This window comes from Gordionus sp. m RMFG-2023, chromosome 3 (assembly GCF_954871325.1).
Source record: "Gordionus sp. m RMFG-2023 chromosome 3, tfGorSpeb1-WG-v2, whole genome shotgun sequence".
Lineage (NCBI taxonomy): Eukaryota > Metazoa > Nematomorpha > Gordioida > Chordodea > Parachordodidae > Gordionus > Gordionus sp. m RMFG-2023.
Genome location: NC_088777.1, coordinates 34,548,440 through 34,568,518, shown reverse-complemented (window position 1 = coordinate 34,568,518; position 20,079 = coordinate 34,548,440). Strand labels below are relative to the sequence as shown.

At 25.8% G+C, this 20,079-nt stretch overlaps 1 protein-coding gene across 1 annotated transcript in view; it reads left to right on the top strand.

The window, feature by feature from the left end:
- Nucleotides 1–3,954: 3,954 nt before the first annotated feature.
- LOC135927559 (probable RNA-binding protein 19) overlaps nt 3,955–20,079 on the top strand; it is a 28,845-nt gene continuing 12,720 nt past the window's right edge. The window contains exons 1-8 of the mRNA XM_065463619.1: nt 3,955–4,050; nt 4,129–4,259; nt 4,308–4,413; nt 4,458–4,512; nt 4,560–5,337; nt 15,446–15,636; nt 19,079–19,263; nt 19,477–19,615. Coding sequence (XP_065319691.1) covers nt 3,964–4,050; nt 4,129–4,259; nt 4,308–4,413; nt 4,458–4,512; nt 4,560–5,337; nt 15,446–15,636; nt 19,079–19,263; nt 19,477–19,615 — 1,672 coding nt within the window. The 5' untranslated portion in view covers nt 3,955–3,963. The remainder of the gene's footprint in view (nt 4,051–4,128; nt 4,260–4,307; nt 4,414–4,457; nt 4,513–4,559; nt 5,338–15,445; nt 15,637–19,078; nt 19,264–19,476; nt 19,616–20,079) is intronic.

The following is a 20,079-nucleotide window of genomic DNA, read 5'->3' as shown; positions in this document are numbered from 1 at the left end:
TTTATTATGTTGGATAAATTGATAAAATAAAAACACTCAAAATCTTTGGAAGAATTAATTGTGCAAATATATTGAAGCCTTGAGTTATTTAGACGGCAAGGATGCTGTTGAATATGTTGATCGATGTTATTTTATTATTTATTTTGGCAATTGATTTATTTTTTTATATATCAATTTGTATTTAAATTTAATCGGTGAAAATTTTATATTAACATTTTTTTATATACATCAATTTGTATTAGTTATTTTTTTTTATTATTGTTTTAAAAAAATGATATATAAAGAGATAAAAAAATGTAATTTATCTTTAAAAATAAAAATGTAATTTCTCATATAATAAAATTTAAATTATGATTTAAAATAAAATGATAATCAATGAAAAAGGTGTAATAATTATCTGTGATAAAAGTGGAAATAATTCAATTCCAACAGAATGATATAAGTTATATATATCATTGGAATGGGTATGATAATAAATTTTAAAAATAAATATACAGTTGATTAGTCATTTTGAACTCTGCTAAAATATTAAATTTTTTAGTTTTCAATTAATAAATGATTATATTTATTTAATAAGGGTTATAAAATAATTTTAATAATAATAGTCAATTAAACTTCAACTGTTAATGCTAAATTAATATTTAGTGAGTGTTATTGATATTCTATTTTTAACACAAAATTTGATTGCTAGCTGACATTGAAAATATAATGTATATGTATTAATTATATCTAATATTTAAAATAGTATTCATTTAATAAATATTTAGATAGTCTTATTAATTTTTAAATAATAAAATTAAATCTATATTTTTCTTAATAGAATTATAAAAGAAATCATTCAGGGACAATCAAAAAATTTATTTTTAATTTAAGGGGTTAAGATACCATTAATTTTGCTTCAGGGGGCTCGAGCCCCTGCGCGTTCTCCCTAGCGACGCCACAGTACCCTATGTAATTTTGATAATGTTAGGTTAAAAAAAAAAGAAGATGATATTATATGATAACATATTAGCTAAAAAGAAGGAGGTAATTTTGAAAATAATTTAAAAATTTTTTCGAGATTGTTAAGACTGATGACGTCCATGCAATATAATGGGAGAAAATTTTATAACAATTCTCTTCTAACATTAGATAGTTTCGTTAAAAATTCAAGATATGTTATATCTTTATTATAAAAAAATGACGAATAATATATTGCCAACGCTAGTTTGTCAAAATATTTTTAGATATAACATTAATTTGTTCACTATTATTTTTCAATTTTTTTTAATCAACATTAATAGCGTATTGCATAAAAATTTGGTGAAAAGTGGGTTTAGGCTACGATTTTTATATATAAAAAATATAAAAAAATATATATTTTTTGCTTTATTACGAATATGAATAAATATTTTATTTATATTATATTCTAAAATATATGCAACAAATTTAATACTATTGATATTCTACACAAATTAAAAAATATATATGAATATAATTCAAATTTTTATAAATCTTTGGACTGTATTTTTTATAGAGATCATTTTTCTGCGACAATTCTTCTTCGAAATTTGACATATGCTTCCATTCCGGTGTGGAAGTCCATTAATATTTATGAATATAAAATATCACAGAGTTAAGGATTAATTTTAATAAATAAGAAGTTAATTTTATTAATAAAAGTAATATTAATTATTAACTTGATCATTGGCGTACGCAGCGGGGGAAGGGGGCTGGGGGACAAATCCCCCCCCCCCAAGCCAAAAGATGCAGATGCCGGATATATTTTTCAAAAATATTTTTGTTTAGAGTGTTGTGCACATTTAATTTAAAACATTTCCATATTTTTTAATTCGTTTGTAAATAAAAATTTTAACTTGTAAAAATTGATAAGAATATATAAATATGTTATTTTAACAACTTTTTACAAGTCAAATAATTTTATTTTCAAATAAATTAATAAATATGGAAATGTTTGAATTAAATTTACACAGTACTATATTAATTTATATTTGTTAATATTTATTCCTATCTCATATTAAATATATATTTTATTACATTTATTATCACATTCATCACTAGGTTTATCAATTAATTTCGATTTCAAGTTTTCCGGCTTAATATTATCTAATTATTTTCAAATTTAGTGGCGTAATATTTATCTACCATTTTTAAATTTCTAGTCAAATAATAATTATTCTGAAATTGTCCAACAGGGAGAAAGAAATTGCAACCTTGTTCTACGAGATAGTCTCCGCCATCAAGCAGTAACAGCTTTTATGGAGTTAGAAGAGCCGATTATTTGCTATTACTGACTTATCACAATGGCCTGAAAGAAATTTTTCCTTAGAAGCAAGAAAATTATTGGATTCAATGCTTATTCCAAATTTTTTTCTCATTAATGTACAACTATTTTATGTATTACTTTTCAAAAGCATGATGACTTGATTAAGAAGATGAGAATAGCGAAGAGCATTTTATTAGAATTCAAGGAAATTAGGGCTAATGTTTATGAAGAATTTCATATTTTATATGTTATTGTTAAATCAAAAGCAGAGCTATACCTGTTTAAAATTTGTCTCACTCGACTTGCAGCAAGACAAACTCATAGTTAAAACAATAATATAGGATCAGTAGAAGAGTATATCTTAGATGCACATTAAACCAAATAAATGAATGGTTTTTAATTCATTAACACTTACCAATCTGCAAATATTATTTCCATAAAAGCCTTCCCAACCTTTTTGAGATGGTGATAGAAAAAAAAATATTTGTTGGATTTTTATCATGAAGATGTTAAAGTATTTTATGATGCCTTATTAGCTGAATAACTATGTTTATAAGATTAACTATGGTTGATACAATCCCAAAAAATGCTATGGATGCTCTGCATTATTTCAAACACATTTTAGATTATATTCCCAATGTATTAAAAGGGTTTATATATATTAGCAACTCTTCCCAATAGTAAACTAATGAGAGAACATTCTCTTTTTTTAAGAAGAATAACAGAGCCCTGCAGAGGTACCATTTTCAGGGCACGACCCGGATTTTTTTAAAGATTTTTACGGCTAAGCTCAATTTTCAGGCCCGACCCGGCCATTTTTAAAAAAAAATTTCAGGCCCAGCCTAGATATTTTTTTAAAAAAATTCAGGCTCAGCTCGGGTGTTTATTTTTAAAAATTTCGGGCCCGGCCATACTGCCCAGCCCGAGGGCCGGGCCTGAAGGTCTGAAAAACATACCAAGAAGTACAACTTTTGAAAGTAGATTGAAAGGTTTGGATCTTTTGAATATTCATAGGCATTTGACAATAAGCAAGCAAGGATGAGATAATTGGAAAATTAGCTCAATCCAATGATATATATAACATTGGCTCAATTCCAACGAAGATTGGATGTTACATTGTAAATATATAACATACAAAATACAATTATTCCCTAAGCTTTTTGTGTATTATTTATATTTCTAACGTTTAAATTTTTTATACTTTATATATAAATTTTAAAGCTCAAAAAATTCAAATTTCTATTTTGGGTCATTTAAGTGATTCTTTACATATAATTTTTTTATAATTCACATTAATTTAAAATTGTGTATTAGAAATAGTTATTTGTCCTGATAAATTTATGCTTGATATTTTTAAAAAACAATAATATTTCTTAAAAAATTAATTTATCCCCCCCCCCCCCCCACCCCCACCCCAGACCAAATTCCTGCGTATGCGCCTGAACTTAATGAAAAATCTTAGTGTGGTTCTAGCCAAATATTAAAATTAGAAGTTTTTAAAACTTATATCTTTATACAATATTTAAGTTAAATTTTGCATTCAATTACAAATACTCATATAAAAATCGAAACATTGATATTGCTTCTTTCAACATGTCATTGAATGATATCACATTATATTTGACAGTTAGTGATGATTTCAATATTATTATAACAAAATTTAAGTATACTATATTTGGAGACTTTATAATTCTAGCATGTCTAGAATAATTATAAAGAATTTACCTGATTATATAGGACAAAATCCTGAAAAGTTAAAAGAATTATTTGCCACTCAAGGATTGGTATGTAATTTAAAATATTTATCTACTTTTAAAATGTATTAATTCCACTTAATATTATTGCTTATTTAATATATTTAGATAACAGATTTACAATTAAAATTTGCAACTAATGGAAAATTTAGAAAGTTTGCTTTTATTGGCTTTTTAAATGATGAACAAGCAGCTCTTGCCATTAAAAAATTTCATAAATCCTTTATAAACACCTCAAGGTATGTCTATAAAACTTTTATAAACTAGAATTTATTTTTATTATATAGAATTCAAGTTCAGTTAGCATCAGATTTGAAGGATACATCCAAACCACGTTCCTGGAGTAGATATTCCAAAGATAGTTCAGCATTTCACAAACAATCTATTATTAAAGTACTTTATAATTTTTTTTCATTATTAATTTTCATTATATTTAGAAATTTGATATTGAACCTAAGATTAATAATATAATAGAAATATCATCTGGTATTGGTATGATAGTAATTTAATTATATGCAATTATAATTCCATTTTTATAGAATATAACAATAATCACTCATTACAAACTACACTTAATAATGAAATGACAAAAATTTCTGACAAAAAATATATGTCACAAAAAATTAAAAGGCAAAAGATATCTGACAATAATAATATATCAAATCCAATAGAAGTTTTATTGCATGATAATAACTATATAAAGTGTGATCTTTTAAGAGCTGATAACATTAACATTGAATCCAATCCAGATAAAGATATTGATAATCACCAAAAATGTATGCCTCTTTTCTTGAATAGTTCTGGAAAACCCAAAACAATCATACAACAGAGGCACATTGCAAAGCTATCTAACTTGCCTAACAAGGTCACCAAGAATCAAATTCTCAAATTTTTTGAGCCTAAAATTACTCAAGATCACATTCAAAGTGTGAAATTAGTTAGAATTTATAAAAAAAATGATGAGAAAATAAAATCTGCCAAAAAGAGTATTGGTTCATATATTGCTATGGTTGAATTCACAGATGAAGTGTCTCTTGAATTTGCCTTGCTAAGAAACAAAACACTACTCAAGAATAGGTTTGTAGAAATGGAGAGAATTGCTAAAACAAAAATTTTGAAAATCAAACAATCTGAGGTTACTAATTATAACTGCAAAGAATCTTTTAAAATTGAAATTAATATTGATGGAAGGAGGGAAGGAAATGAAAATTATCCAAATATGAATTATGTACCATCTGTACTAGATAGTGGAAGGATATTCTTGAGGAATCTTCCATATATTTGCACTGAAGATGATATAGAAAAGTTATTTTCAAAGTAACATTATTTATAATTTTTTTAATAATAAATATCAAAGGCCTTTGCCAAATTTTTTGCCTATCAGATCCAATATCTTCCAATTTTACTACAAATTGATCTGATATCCCAATCCGATATTTGTTTTATTTTTATTCTATCTTTTAACCAATATTGTAAAAAATCAATTTTCAATTCAAAGAACTAACTAACTTTGATAATGGTAAAAATGTGTATTTTTTATTCTCCAAAAGTTATTTCATTTAAACTATGTACAATGTTTATGGTTGAATGTTGTTAAATTCCTTCATTTAACATATTTAAAAAAATGGTTGGATCATTATTTTGCTACAATAACTACCCCCTTGAAATTTTGCCAATAAATATTCACACCTATCCTATCTACCACTGTGGGCAAAATCTCTGTAATTTATTTTAGCTAAAATCGTTAGTTAAATTTTTAGACTATTGAGCCATTTAATAACACTAGCCAAATGTATTATAAATAACCCAAAACTATAAATATCATATTGGATTGGTTTTTAAAAAATATCAGGTTGATCAATATTTTTTCAAAAACATTACTGACCCTAACATGATGTTTACTAGAATATAGTAACTCTGGATTCCATTAAAGTATAATGATAATGAAATTTAATTTTGCGCTAGGGTAACATAGAATCTCTATTTATCTAAAATAAAATATCTTTTTAACGATATTCAATTTTACACTAACATATCATGGAATCTTATCTTAATTTTAGCTGATAGCTTGTATGAAAGGGAATCAGAATTTTCACCTTATGGATAAATAATAACTACTTTCATATGACGATGGATGAATCAGAATAGTCAAATGAGAGGATAGATAATCCATATTCATTCTTCCAAGATTTCTACAAATTTTTAGAGAAAAGGCCAAATATATTATGAAAAATATAGAATAAAAAAAATATGATTTGTGAGTTATGATATTTATCAATTCTTTTAACAAATTTTCCACATCCAGACGCAATAGTTTTTGCCCTCCCTCTTCGTATAAAATCAGCATTCATCAGAATCATTTAAATGTTTTAAAAACCTTCCTAAATACTCTTAGCCATCATAGATTCGAATCAATTATGGGAGTAAACTTGATTATCTCACAAACACTGTGGTGGTATAAACCCATTGCAATGGGCTATTTAGCAAAAATAATTGCCACAGTACAATACTCATGGTCGGGTATTAACTTATAAAGTATACATATCAATTAGGATTTGGTGTTAAGGGATAAGGCAAAATCGCTTCATGTACCATTTATATCAGTGTTGTTAAACAGCTTAGCCAAGCTGGCTTAGCCAAAAACTCAGCCAGTTTTTAAGCCAAAAATTCAGCTCAGGCTCAAGCTGATTATTGAGGCGAAATTTATTTATTTAAGATTAGTGTTAGTGTTGCTAAACAGCTGAGCCAAGCCGGCAAAGCCCTAAACTCAGCCAGTTTTTAGTCGAAAATTGACTCGAATCAGCTCATAACTTGGCTCAAGCCAACTTTTGGCCTAAATTTAATTTTAAACATCTGAGCCATGCTTAGCTCTAAATTCAGCTTGTTTTTGAGTCAAAAAATTGACTGAGGCTCAAGCCAAAAGTAAGATCTCATAATTAAAAAAGATCTACGACACATTGTTTCGGTATGGCAGACTCTTGTTTTTTTCTACCCGCATTATGAAATTGCAAAAAGTATATTTTATACCTGACGATAATAATTGTTATTTAGGCAAAACTCATTCACAAGTTGCTTAATCATTTTGAGTATAACACCCACTTTAAAAATATTCATTTAAAAAAAAAGACTGGATATTAAATAATCAAAATCAGCTATAAAAAAATAACATAAAAAAGCATTGATTCATTTTTTATATTTTCTATTTATTATTATATAGAATTTGTTTAATGTAATTTTTTAAATTATTATTTTATATTATTTATGCTTATATACTCATGCTATAAATAAAAAAAAACACAAATTTAGAATTTATAAATAAATTATACCCCTCATATATATTTTTTAATATTTTTTTTGTTTTTAAATTTTATTTGTACATGCTATTTTATTTTATAGGTATATAAATTAAAATATAAATCATTTTTTCTTTTAAGCTAAAGATATTTAGATAAATAACACTGTGTGACAAATTTCGACTTGATTTTTTGGGAGAATATAAAATAAACATGTTTTAAGACAGTTTTTTATGCATATTCTAAATCCGCTGTCAGTTTTTTTCTAGCACGTCAGTTTTTTTTTATTTATTTTAGGTTAAAGTGGCCAAAAAGTCATTTCTAGCACTTTTTGAAGGTTTATAACTTCGGTTCTAATGATCCCTATAACTAAAAACATATCTTAATTTTTGCAGCAAATCTTCCTTATTATTATTATAAATTTTTTTTATAAAATCCTTACTCAATTTTTAACAACCTATATTTTTTAAATTTACCTTTATTTATAAAATCTTTTTTAATATAGCTTACATTTAATATATTTCCCACAAATGATTTCTTGCTACCTGCCAAAATGCAGGTTTCGAATAAGGCAAAAATGACAGTTTTCCATTTACCCTAAAAGAATTATAACATGTTTTACATTTGTAATTAGGGGCAAATGGTTTATCCAAATTGCAGAGTGGAATATTGTAATAAATTTCATAAATCCTTTGATTGGAGAAATTGGACATTTTTGTGCGGGCAATATATAGCCCTCACAGATGTAACAAAATTTAGAGACACATTTTAAACAAGGGGACCTCGGCATTAATTTTTTATAGAATATTATATAAGGAGGGAATTTGAATAATATTTAAAATCCAATTTGAAAAAAAAATTAATGAAAGAAATTAAATGTATATGAAAAATTAAGCACGAAAAAAAAATTATTCTCCTTTCTTCCTACTCGTTACTCCTTGGAAAATCATATATTTTGATATAAATTGATTAAAAAAACAAATATTCTTAAATACATCTAAAAAAGATAAATATTAATAAAAAATATGAAAAAATTACCAATTATTGCATTTTAAATGAATTTTGCTTCAAAAATGCTAAATTCAAAAAGAGTACAAATTAAAAAAAGTGGGTACAGATATCTGATTTTGGTGTAAATTGATCATAAATGCATAAAATATTACTAAATACAACTAAAAAAGATAAATATTACCATAATTTTGCTTTAAAAATGCTTTATGCAAAGAAAATTCAATAAAAGTGTACAAATTAAAAAGTTCGAAAATATCTGTACCGACTTTTTTAATTTATAGATTTTGGTTGAATTTTCATGGCATAGAGTACTTTTGAAACGTAATTAGAATTAATATATAATCTTGAGCATATTTGAAGCAAAATTATATAAAATTTATCTTCTAAAGTTAATAATTTTGATAGTAATTTAAATTGAAAACTTAAGACCCCCAAAACGAAATTCTTTACCATTTTTCTCAAAAACCAATCGATAAAAAAATTATAAAAATTAGTAAATTTATAAAGAAATATAACCAATTTTCAGTGATTTTTATTCGATACTTTTTAAAATATATCCGTATAAAGACCTAAATTTTACCATTTTTGAGATTTCGAAAAGTTGTCTTTATACGGTAATATTTTTAAAACTTGACGTGTAGGGAAAATTTGGAAAACGGATTCGAACTCAGCGTCAAATTCTGCACCAAAACTTGTTTTTATTTTCTTCTCCCATTTTTCTTGTCACACAATGTAATCTTTCATTAACTCAACATTTTATTTCTTTATTTTTTCATAGAATTTGATGTAAATATTAATTAATTTTTTTTATTAAACATTTTTAAAGGTGGTTTATATTAATATTAAGTATTGTTTATGAATTTTTAAATGTGGTTTTTTTAAATATTAATATCAGATAGCTGCAGAGGTATTTTGCATTGCCCGAATTTTTAAAATAAAAAAATTTCGTCCAGGATCCTATTTTTAAAAAAATTAGGCCTGGCAAGGAATTTTTTAAAAATATTTAGGCATAGTCCGTGATTTTTATATTCAGGGCCGGCCCGTTCCAGACTTTTTTAGTGTTATTTTTGGTCTAACAACCATCTTTCAATCGTTTAAGTTCTTATTGATATTTCTATCTTCAATATCTACAAAGATTTTACCTTATAATATATATATACATTTTGTTGAACATATTTTGATTTGATAAGAATTTTAAATCTTCTTTGTAAATAAATCATTTTTGAGTAATTCTTTTGAGAATTTTATTATAAATAAACAATCTTTTAGCTAAATCTTTTATAGTTTTTTTTAGCATCTTTGTAAAATTATCTATTTTTTTAGTATATTAAAAGATGTGGTTTTTTCTAAATAATTTTTTTAAAAATTTTATATCTCTTTAAAGTTATTTTATATGATCTTATTAACGAAAATATTTTAATGTGACAATTGTCATATTCGTTATTTTTTAACATTTTTGAGATAAAGGGTAAAATAATATTTATATTATAAATGTTAAATTTAAATTCAATGAAGATGTTCCTTGGAAAATTGGCAATTATCATAATCAATATTTTTAAACGTATATTAGATTTTTTTTGACGCTAATGGACAAAAATATGTATTTTTAACATGATAAATTAAAATTTCAATTAAGATGTAACATATAAAAGTGACAATTGTCATAATCGTTGTTTTTAAAGTTTTTATAATTTTTTTGATGTAAATGGGCTAAAATAAGTATTGCTAAAATGTTTAAATAAAACTTCAGTGAAGATGTACCCTAGATAAGTGACGATTGTCATAATCTTTATTTTTAAAGTTTATATAATTTTTTGGTGCAAATGGGTATAAATATAGGTTGCAACATGTTAAATTAAAATTTCAGTGAAGATGTACCATAGGAAAGTGACAATTGTCATAATCGTCATTTTTGAACTTTTTCAATTTTTTAAAGGCAAATGGGTAAAATTTAATTGAAGATGTACCATAGGACAGTGACAATTGTCATAATCGTCATTTTTGAACTTTTTCCAATTTTTTAAAGGCAAATGTGTAAAAATATATATTGTAAACATGTTAAATTAAAAGTTCATGAAGATGTACCATGGAAAAGTGACAATTGTCATAATCGTTATTTTAAGTTTTTTGACGCAAATGGGCAAAAATATAGATTGCGTACATGTTAAAATAAAACTTCAATGAGATGTATAGACAAGTAGCAATTGTCATAATCGTTATTTGAGCCTAAGCGAGGTCAGAGCCGTAAAAACTCGGCTTTTTAACAACACGAATTTATATTATATCTAAAATCCTCCTCCTGACATGGCTATTATAAAGTATACTTTAAAAATGCTTTCAATAACAGTCATAAATTGTTTTTATCCCAAATTTCCTGTTTATTCAAAATTCCTAGAGACAACTGCAACATTAAAACTTCTTTATTCAGCCCACATGTCATAGATTCTGACGAAAGGATCCAGCAGGAATTACAGTCCTTGTTTATTTTACCTTGGTATTCATTATCTTATCTATTATCTTAAATATAAATTTGATATGGATATAAATTTTTCGTATCTTGATGATGTAACAATCTGAGATACTCTTCCTAAAATAGTTGGTTTTCACTTTCTTGAAGCCAATTTTAAAAGGCTCATTCTATTAAGTCCATATCCAAAATATGTTTCCATAATAACAATATACAAAACCCTCATCCAAGATTAAATTTTTTATTGAGTACATAAATGATAAAAAATAAAGAAATTAATATAATTTAAAAAAAGTATATTCAAACATGTTTCAAATATTTGTTATTGAATGCAATAAGTATATATATATTCATTAACAATTATAAAATTTTGGAATTAACTCATCAAAATAAGGTAAATTTCTGATTCACACCTCATATAGGCTTATTCAATTTATCCATCATCAAATTAAGTAGAATACTAATTCCTTGCCATTCTTGTGGGACATCAGCTAGTGATCATATAAAATGTACATATTTATTAGAATGTGGGAATGGATCCTTCCTTAAAGGTTTTTTTATTTACAATGTAAGCCACAAAGCACTCCTTGGTAAATTGTTATCCACGGACTTTAGAATAAGTTTGCATCTTCTCATGATGGATGCATTCTTCAAAATGATCCTAATTTTAAGAGAATATATTTTTATACAAGTGCCATATTTTAATTATTTTAAATATACCCGGGCTGGGCCTAAAAATTATCCCAAAGGACGGAACCACCAAGTTGGATTAAGAAGAAAAAAAATGATCTTTGCTGGGATTCGAACCCAAAGCCATCAGATTTGTAGGCGAAGTTCATGCCGATTAGGCCATAGTTGCTTTTCAAAATTAACGATTTTTTAAATATATATAAATTGTGACACTGTGAGTATGACACGGCTTATATATATAAATTTCATAATTTATAAGTGTAAAAAATATTAAAATAATACATAAGAGCCAAATCAACCAATATAATAATTTTTAAACATAGGACAGGCAAGTTAAACAAAATTTTTAAATAAATGAGCAGGCAAGTGCACTAGCAGACCTCTAGCAGTGTTGTTAAAATAGCGCACTACTTTTTTCAGTAGCTTTAGCGGGCTACTTTTTTTAGAAAATAGCGATAGCGGTAGCTCGCTACTAATTTAGAAATACTTTCAATTTTACATAATAAATACATCTAAAAATTATTAAAATATATTTTTTATTAAATCTAAAATTATAATCCTTTAATTTAATTTTGAAATTTATATTTAAAAATATACATTATAAATTTAGTTAGCATTATAAATCTAGTTATTAAAAATGTGTGAGATTGTTGAAATAGCGAAATTTCTTTGGAAAAGGAGAAAAATATAGATTATCCTTTCTCAAAATTAAAAAAATACTTTAATCTTGAAGAAAAAATTACTACTGGATATCGGTTTCGATGCAAGATGTGTCGCAAAATTTTATCCTCAAATCATACAAGCAGCTTTAATTTCAAAAAACATTTAGTAATATATAAAACAAATTTAATATCAATGTGTAGGCTAATCCTTAATTTTTAAATCAAAGATTAATCTTTTTTTTTATATATTAATAAATTTTATCTAAAAAATTTAAAACATTTTAAAATAGTTTTTTCAATCATTTTTATTTACTTATCTCCTTATTCTAAGTATTACTGTTATAATTTTAGACTGTTCACACCTCAAATTATAAAGAGATTAAAAAATATCTCAAAAGTTTTGGAGGTAATGGAAGAAGATACATCCACTTCCAAATCAAATTTAATTCAAACAAAATTGAGCAATTTGGATTCATCAACACCCGGTGTATCTCAAAAATTGGCTGTCAAAGTCATAATGAACTTTATAATAGATACTGTTCAAGACATTGAGAAAAGGTCAAAACTTTTTTTTTATTTTCTATTATTTATATAAAATGAATGATTTATTGCTTGATTAGCCATAATTTAAACTGGCTTTATTTACAACTCAATGTATAATATTAATATATAGTTATAAAAATTCAAAATTAATATATTATTAATTACCTTGTGTATAATAATTATATTTTTAAAATCTTTATTTACCATAATTTAATGCTTTTTAATATTTTTTTAAAATGAATCTAAATCTCAGATAAATTTAAATTTTGAAAATTAAAAAGGTATTCTTCTTTTTTTATAATAAATACAATCGCTTTATATAAATTAGATTTCCAGATCTGTATGATGATGATAATGTAATAGTTGCTATCGTTCATCCTAGTTTCAAGTTAAATTAACCATACATTAATTTGACTGAATCTAAAGGGCAACTTGATAGGCTGATGGTAAAGTTAAAAAATGCCATGCCTAACCACGATACTAATACTAAAGAAAGATCGAAACCGCGGCCTTCATAGACGATTTTTTTGATAAATAATAATAATATTATTGAACCTCTAGATGCTTTTTTTAAATCTAAAACATTTAAATATTTTTGATAATTTTTTTAATATAAAAGTGGGTTTATTAAATTTAATACTGCGTTGCCCTCAAGTGCTAGTGCTGAACGATTTTTATACTTTCTGATGGTCTCTCTAGACTTGGGGATGAGAGTACCGAAATGTTATTATTATTATAGTGCAATAATAAATAAATTATATATATATATGTAACAAATTATAGCCATGTTTTTACACCAATATTTTATTTGTGGAAATAAAGTTACGTAAATAATATTTTTTAAAAAAATCAAAATAGCGTCTTTTTTTTTAAAGTAGCTAATAGCGCGCTACTCATTTGAAAACGATAGCGGTAGCTATAGCGCGCTACTTTTAAAAGTAGCGTTTAACAACACTGACCTCTAGTCACTATGACATCGAAACAGCAGATCATAATGAATTTTACCTCTGCTAAAGAATCCATTTATAAATGATATGCGTCTACCAATTTTATTTTCCCATGCATTTACCACCAGAGGTCTGCAAATGACAACATTTTCAGGCCCAATGGGAATTTAGTTAATGCCCATCCGAAAGGACGAAACCACCAAGTTGGATTAAGAAAAAAAAGATCTTTGCTGGGATTCCAACCCAGGGCCATCAGATTTGTAAGCGACTCTCTTGCCGATTAGGCCACAGATGCTTTTCAAAATTCACGATTTTTAAAATATATATTATAAATTGTGACACTGTGAGTGTGGCACAGCTTTTATATATATATTATAGATAATAAAGAGTTTATTTGGATCATGGATTTAATGCGCGCATTTTATTAGTAATACATTAGACTCACTGGCATAATACAAGGGCCAGCATACTCAAGGGCATGTGAGGGTCTTTAGGTTCTTGAAAATTTATAGCCCCAAAATAAAAATGCAAATTTTTAAAAAATGTCAATTTTTTTTAAATGAAATTACTTACACCCATCTTCATTCCTGTTTAGCACATGATTGTAAATAAAGTATTACTGCCATGAATAAGCTAAGAATTATCATACTAAATAAATAGATAAATATAAAATACAAGAAATGGAAATTTTTCTCTCGTTAATAAAGCGATTATGATTCAATTCTTAAGAATTTCTCCAATGACAAAAAAATATAAGCCTAAAAATAAAAAGTAAACTTATTTTTACAATTTCTAATAAGTATAGAGGACAAAAATATGATGGAACGTTAATATGAGTATACTTATATCTTTGCGCCGAAAGCCTTGCGGCGTTTCTTTTTTTATAACGATAACGGCCACTAAAATTGGTATCGCAGCGGGGTCAGATATTTTTCTTGATTAAATTTTTTAATTAAAGTTAGAAATTTATTTGTGACATTAAATAAAATTTATGCAAATTCAAATTAAATTTTAATTTCGCAATTTTATTCAGTTATAATTATCATGTATAAATATTATTTTAATCAGATTTATAGGATATAATGATGATCTTTTAGAGTTCAGAGTGAGCATAAGATCCAAAGTGCATAACTTAAATTATAACTAATTTACTGAACTAAATTTGGGAATCATATGTTATTCATGTAATATTTTAAATGAACACATATGAGTTATGCGAATTTCATTTTAAATTCTTTGACGCGTTCACTAAATTCGTAACAACTAATATAGTCGAGCTCGCTAGGACGATGTACAAGTTTAAGATTCTATAAATTTAATTTAGTTGTTTATATTACCGTTAATTGAAATTTGAAAGGATTAACATAATCAGATTATTTTTTAAGTTTGCAAAAATATTCTATTAAGTTTGTACTTTAAATCATAAGTTTTATTCACGCGCGGGGAATCTAACGTTCCCTCATGTCATGACACATTTCTCCCTATAATTTTTTTTATTCCCACTTAAAAAGTAATTAAGCCATTATTTTACAAAAACCTAGCCCCTCATTTAACACATAATAATATATATAAGCCGAGTGATAATTACGTATATAGTGATTAAGCCTATAAAACAATTCTCGAAATTGATTATTTTTGGTTGTATTTTTTATAGGAAAAGGTTAATTAATTCTTTGATATAAAATATTTTAAAAAAATAGTGAAAGTTTTATGATTATTTGAAATCAGAGAGAAAGATGAGAAAAAAGAAAGGTAAAGAAAAATGAGAGAAATAATGTAAGAATTGATTTTTTAAAAAATAATTTGTATTAGGTATGGTCGCCTGATTGAAGTTAACCTCCCTTTGGACAAACTAAACCAACGAATAAAAGGTTTCGGTTTTGTAACCTTTTTGCTGCCAGTACAAGCACAAGAAGCCTTTTTGGAGCTGGACGGAACGATTTTTATGGGAAGAATGCTTCATTTGATTCCCTCCCATGAACCCAAAGAAAACATCCACAATGGTTAGATATTTCGAATTTTATCACTTTGATGGGTTTTGAGTAAACAACATGTACCCTTTCAACAAGCCTTATGACGACTATTCCCGTTTTTAAGTAGAGAGAATAATTCTCGATTTTATCTAATCTCATCAATAAAATGACTAAAAATTTAATATTAAGACCCCCCATAAGGTCATCATTTATTAATAAGATTGATTTGATCTTTACATTAAATTTTATAGAAAACATTATTTTTAAATGAACCCCTTGGGATTTGGGCGAAAATTTTTATACAAACAAGTACATGTAACTATAACATGGTCTAAACGTTAGCATCCTAGCGTTTATATTTTTCATAGATATATCAAAGGTCAAAATATAAAAAATGATCTATTTTACGCTTATCGATTGTCTTAGAATTAAAGATTTAGGGGAGACCTGGAAGCATGCTAGCCCTAAGGGAAATGTCAATATAATTAACTTGATAATATTGAATTAATAATATATCACATTTTATTTCACTTAGTTATTTATATGCTATAAAAATAATATTAAAAAACAATTATACTTATATTAATTTTTCCGTAAATAATTTGAGGAAGGATGAGCTTTCAAATTAGGCGCTTTCAAGTTGCGAAATATGATCATTTTTAAATATGACAAGAAAGGTGGTTTAGAGTTTCTCCCTCTTAATTTAGCTTTATCAGCTTTAAAGCGAGGAATAATAATTAAACTTTTGAGGGGCAGAGATAGTCTATACCAGCGACTTATGGAAGAAAAAATTATGCCTTTTATCCTTCCACAGTCCTCGGCCCCCCTTCTGTCTAACTTTAAGAAATTGATGGGAATGAACCCCTCCCTTGAAAACATTCCAATCCTTAAATACTTGGGACAAAACTCAGGCCACGAATGGCTTGAAGCTGTCCCTAGTGCCAATCTATCTTTTGTTATCCGAAGAGGAGCTAGTGACCATAAGATATAGACTTGGTCGTGACATATATCTACCCCATTTGCAAAGGGTAGGAAAAGACTCCGACCCTAAGGGTAGACATGGTCTAAGCTGTTTATATTCTAAAGGCCGGTTCAATCGATATTGGGCTATTAACTCTATAATCTAATAAATTAGGGTTGACCAACAGCCTAACCTACTGGAACCCGTCTACTTATTTCTGTCTGATGGGAAAAGACCGTATGGGCCCACATACATTCCTTGGTTTAGAGGAAAACACTTTATTGATTTCACTTGTGTCTCCTAATTTTCCTTTAACCCAGACATTGATCTGATTGTTATAGCTGAAAGGTCAAACTAATGGATCCCTAGGCCCACTAAGCTCATTTTTTTTATGATTTTAGGTTAAAAAAGATTCAAATTAATTATGATCATGAATCCTTTTTTAAAATGTTACAATCAACTTAAATCGCTGTATTTCGAGGCAACTATTTTCCTCGGATTTTAATAAGAGTCCCTTTCTTTGTCTCCGCCCCCCCCCTTGTTTTTTTAAATGTCATATTAATTTTTTTTTCAAAATGTTATTTTAATATAGATTTATATTTCATGCTGTTTTTTAATATAAATAAGAATTAAAAACAATAATATATATATATTATTGCAACTACTTTATAGATAAAAAAACAAGCTTTAATTGAAAATAATTATTAAAAATTAATGAAATTTATTGACAATTTAAACAAATAAAGTATGGATTATCTTTCAGAACGTAAGTTTGTTTTCTCCATAACGACTAACAAGGACGGGTTTTCATTAAATATATTAATGATATTTCATCATTTGTTAGTTGTTTCTTTTACAATAAATTAATTTAATTTTATGGTAGTTTAAGCATATTTTTTTATACAAATAATGAATAATTTTTAGAATAGGAATTAATCTTTTATATAAGATATTTATTGGATAATTAAAACCTTTGTTATTTTTTATTTTTGATAAATTGCAGCATTTAAAAAAGTTACTTTTTAGGGTATAAACCATGTGTTATAAAAATTTTACATGTTATCCGATATTTAAAAAAATTATAGCTGCATATGCATTGATATAGTTATTCATATTTAGTTAAAAAATTAATCACTATAGTTGAGTACGCTGGAAAAAACCCCAAAATTCTCAAAAACCTCGGGCTCATACGACCCCAGATCTCTCCTATTGAAAGCATTCTATCTTTTTTAAATAATACTTTTTTTAATGGGAAGAATGGCAATCCATGTAACCCCTATTCTAAAGTTTAATAAAAATTTTTGTAGAAAAATAATGCTTCTATTTTTATAAAATTGAGACTAGTGTTGTTAAACGACTCGATTTAGCGATTTTTAAAAATGGCTAACTCAATATTTCATCCAGAAAATTATCAAGCTTAAAGATTTTGCTCATAAAAGGAGCAAAGGTCTAGACATATGTTATCGAAATATCTAGGCGAAGGCAATGTTTTTCTTGTTAAAATATAGAGTTTGCCGTTTTAAAAAATCGGCTCAAAACGACCCGTGTAACAACTAATTGAGACCAATTTACTATTTATAAAACATGGGAATGCTATGTTTTCGCTTTTATGATAAAAGGGGGGTGGGGAGGGGCTCATTTTAAAAAAAAAATTCAAAAGGGGAGTAGTTGGTTAAGAAAATAATTCAAAACTATTTTTATTCTTTTATCAAAAATATAATTTTAATATTTAAATTTACCAGGGTAAATATAAATATTAAAATAATCTAACTATAAATTAATATTGCAAATCATCATCCCAATCTATAAATGAAAATATAATATTATAAATTAATTTGATAAATTTATATGTTAAATCTAATTCTCTTAAAATACCTTTGAAAAGTAACGAGTTACAAGTAAAATTCTTTAAAAGGTTACTTCCGTTATAGTTATATCAAAAATTACATCAAGTAATTATTTATATAACTCATCATTTATTTTTTTTATAATACTAAATAATTTTGCGATTTAATAGGATTAATTAAAGGAATTTAATCAGAGTTTAGTCATTTGACCGAAGAATTATTTGACCTACTCAAATACTGTCAAATACTTTAAAATATTATAGGTGAATATATTGATATAATTTACTGATATATATTTAAAGCATTTTTATCAATCTATTAGGTTAAAATTTATTTAAAAATATATTTATATCATAAAGGCATCGATTTAATTAAATTTCATATTAAAATATGAAAACAAAAGAAATTTTCTCATTATAATTTCATTTGATCTCTATTTATAAATAAATATAATAATTTAGCTAAAGTATTAAAAATCGAGCCGTTTAACACTACTTCGTATAAACTGTTATTTATTTTACTAACAAGCTATTATAGCAATCAAGTTTCATCACCTCTCTTTTCCAAAAGTTATTTAAGGATCAAAAGAAAAAAAATCCTCTAATATTTTTTTATTTTATAATAAATACATATTATTTTTCATCATCTTTAAATATTTTTCTAGTAAATAATCTCACCGATCCTTCTTCTTCTTACAAGACTTGCCAAAACACCGAAAAGGTGGCCACCGCCTCGAAAAAGACACAAAATTGGAACAGTCTTTTCGTAGATTCAGCGGCCATCGCTAACGTTATGGCGACAAAATACAAAGTCGATAAAAGAGAACTATACGGGAATAATCTCGAAGAAGTTATTTATTTTGTTTCATTTCTTATTTTACTCTCTGATCTAGAAGTTAATAAGTTTTTGGTAAAATTCATATCATTTTTTTTATTTTTAATGATATGTTGATTTTAGGAAAATCTCAAGATACCATGAAATTCAAATATAATTTTGAATGATATTTTCATAACTGATATATTTTTTTCTCTCTTTTAAATAAATATATGCCATTTATTTTAGAACGATATACAAAGCAAAAAGAAAAGTAGCTCAGCTGTTAAATTAGCACTAGGAGAAACAGAAGTTGTGAATGAAATGAAAACCTTCCTCATAGAAAACGGAGTTAGATTGGAAAGTTTTGAGAACATCTCTGCCCAATGTTTGTTTTTTTTTTAAACTTTTAACTTTGTGTTTCCTGAGATGTATTATAACTTAACAATTCCTTGATATTCATGATTAAATTTTTTGCACTCGCTCGAATAATTTAATCTCATTAAAAGAATTCAAAGTAATCACCTTTTTATAATCCGCCATAAACGAATAAGAAATATTTTACGCCTTAAATGAATATATTATAATTTTAGCACACTTTATGTACAGCTTATTTTCCTAAGGGTCATAAATTAATATCGAAATTTTCTTAAACTTTTAACGCTTATAATTTTATAAATTCCCAAAAGTAATAAATCAAACATTAAAATTATAAATAATGCTTAAATATATTATTAAATGGTATAAAATTTATATTAATAATTGCTGGTTATATTATAATATCCAACTATAATATTTGGTCATGTAAAATTTCATAAAGAAAATTAGATATTTTAATTTTTTATTCAAAAT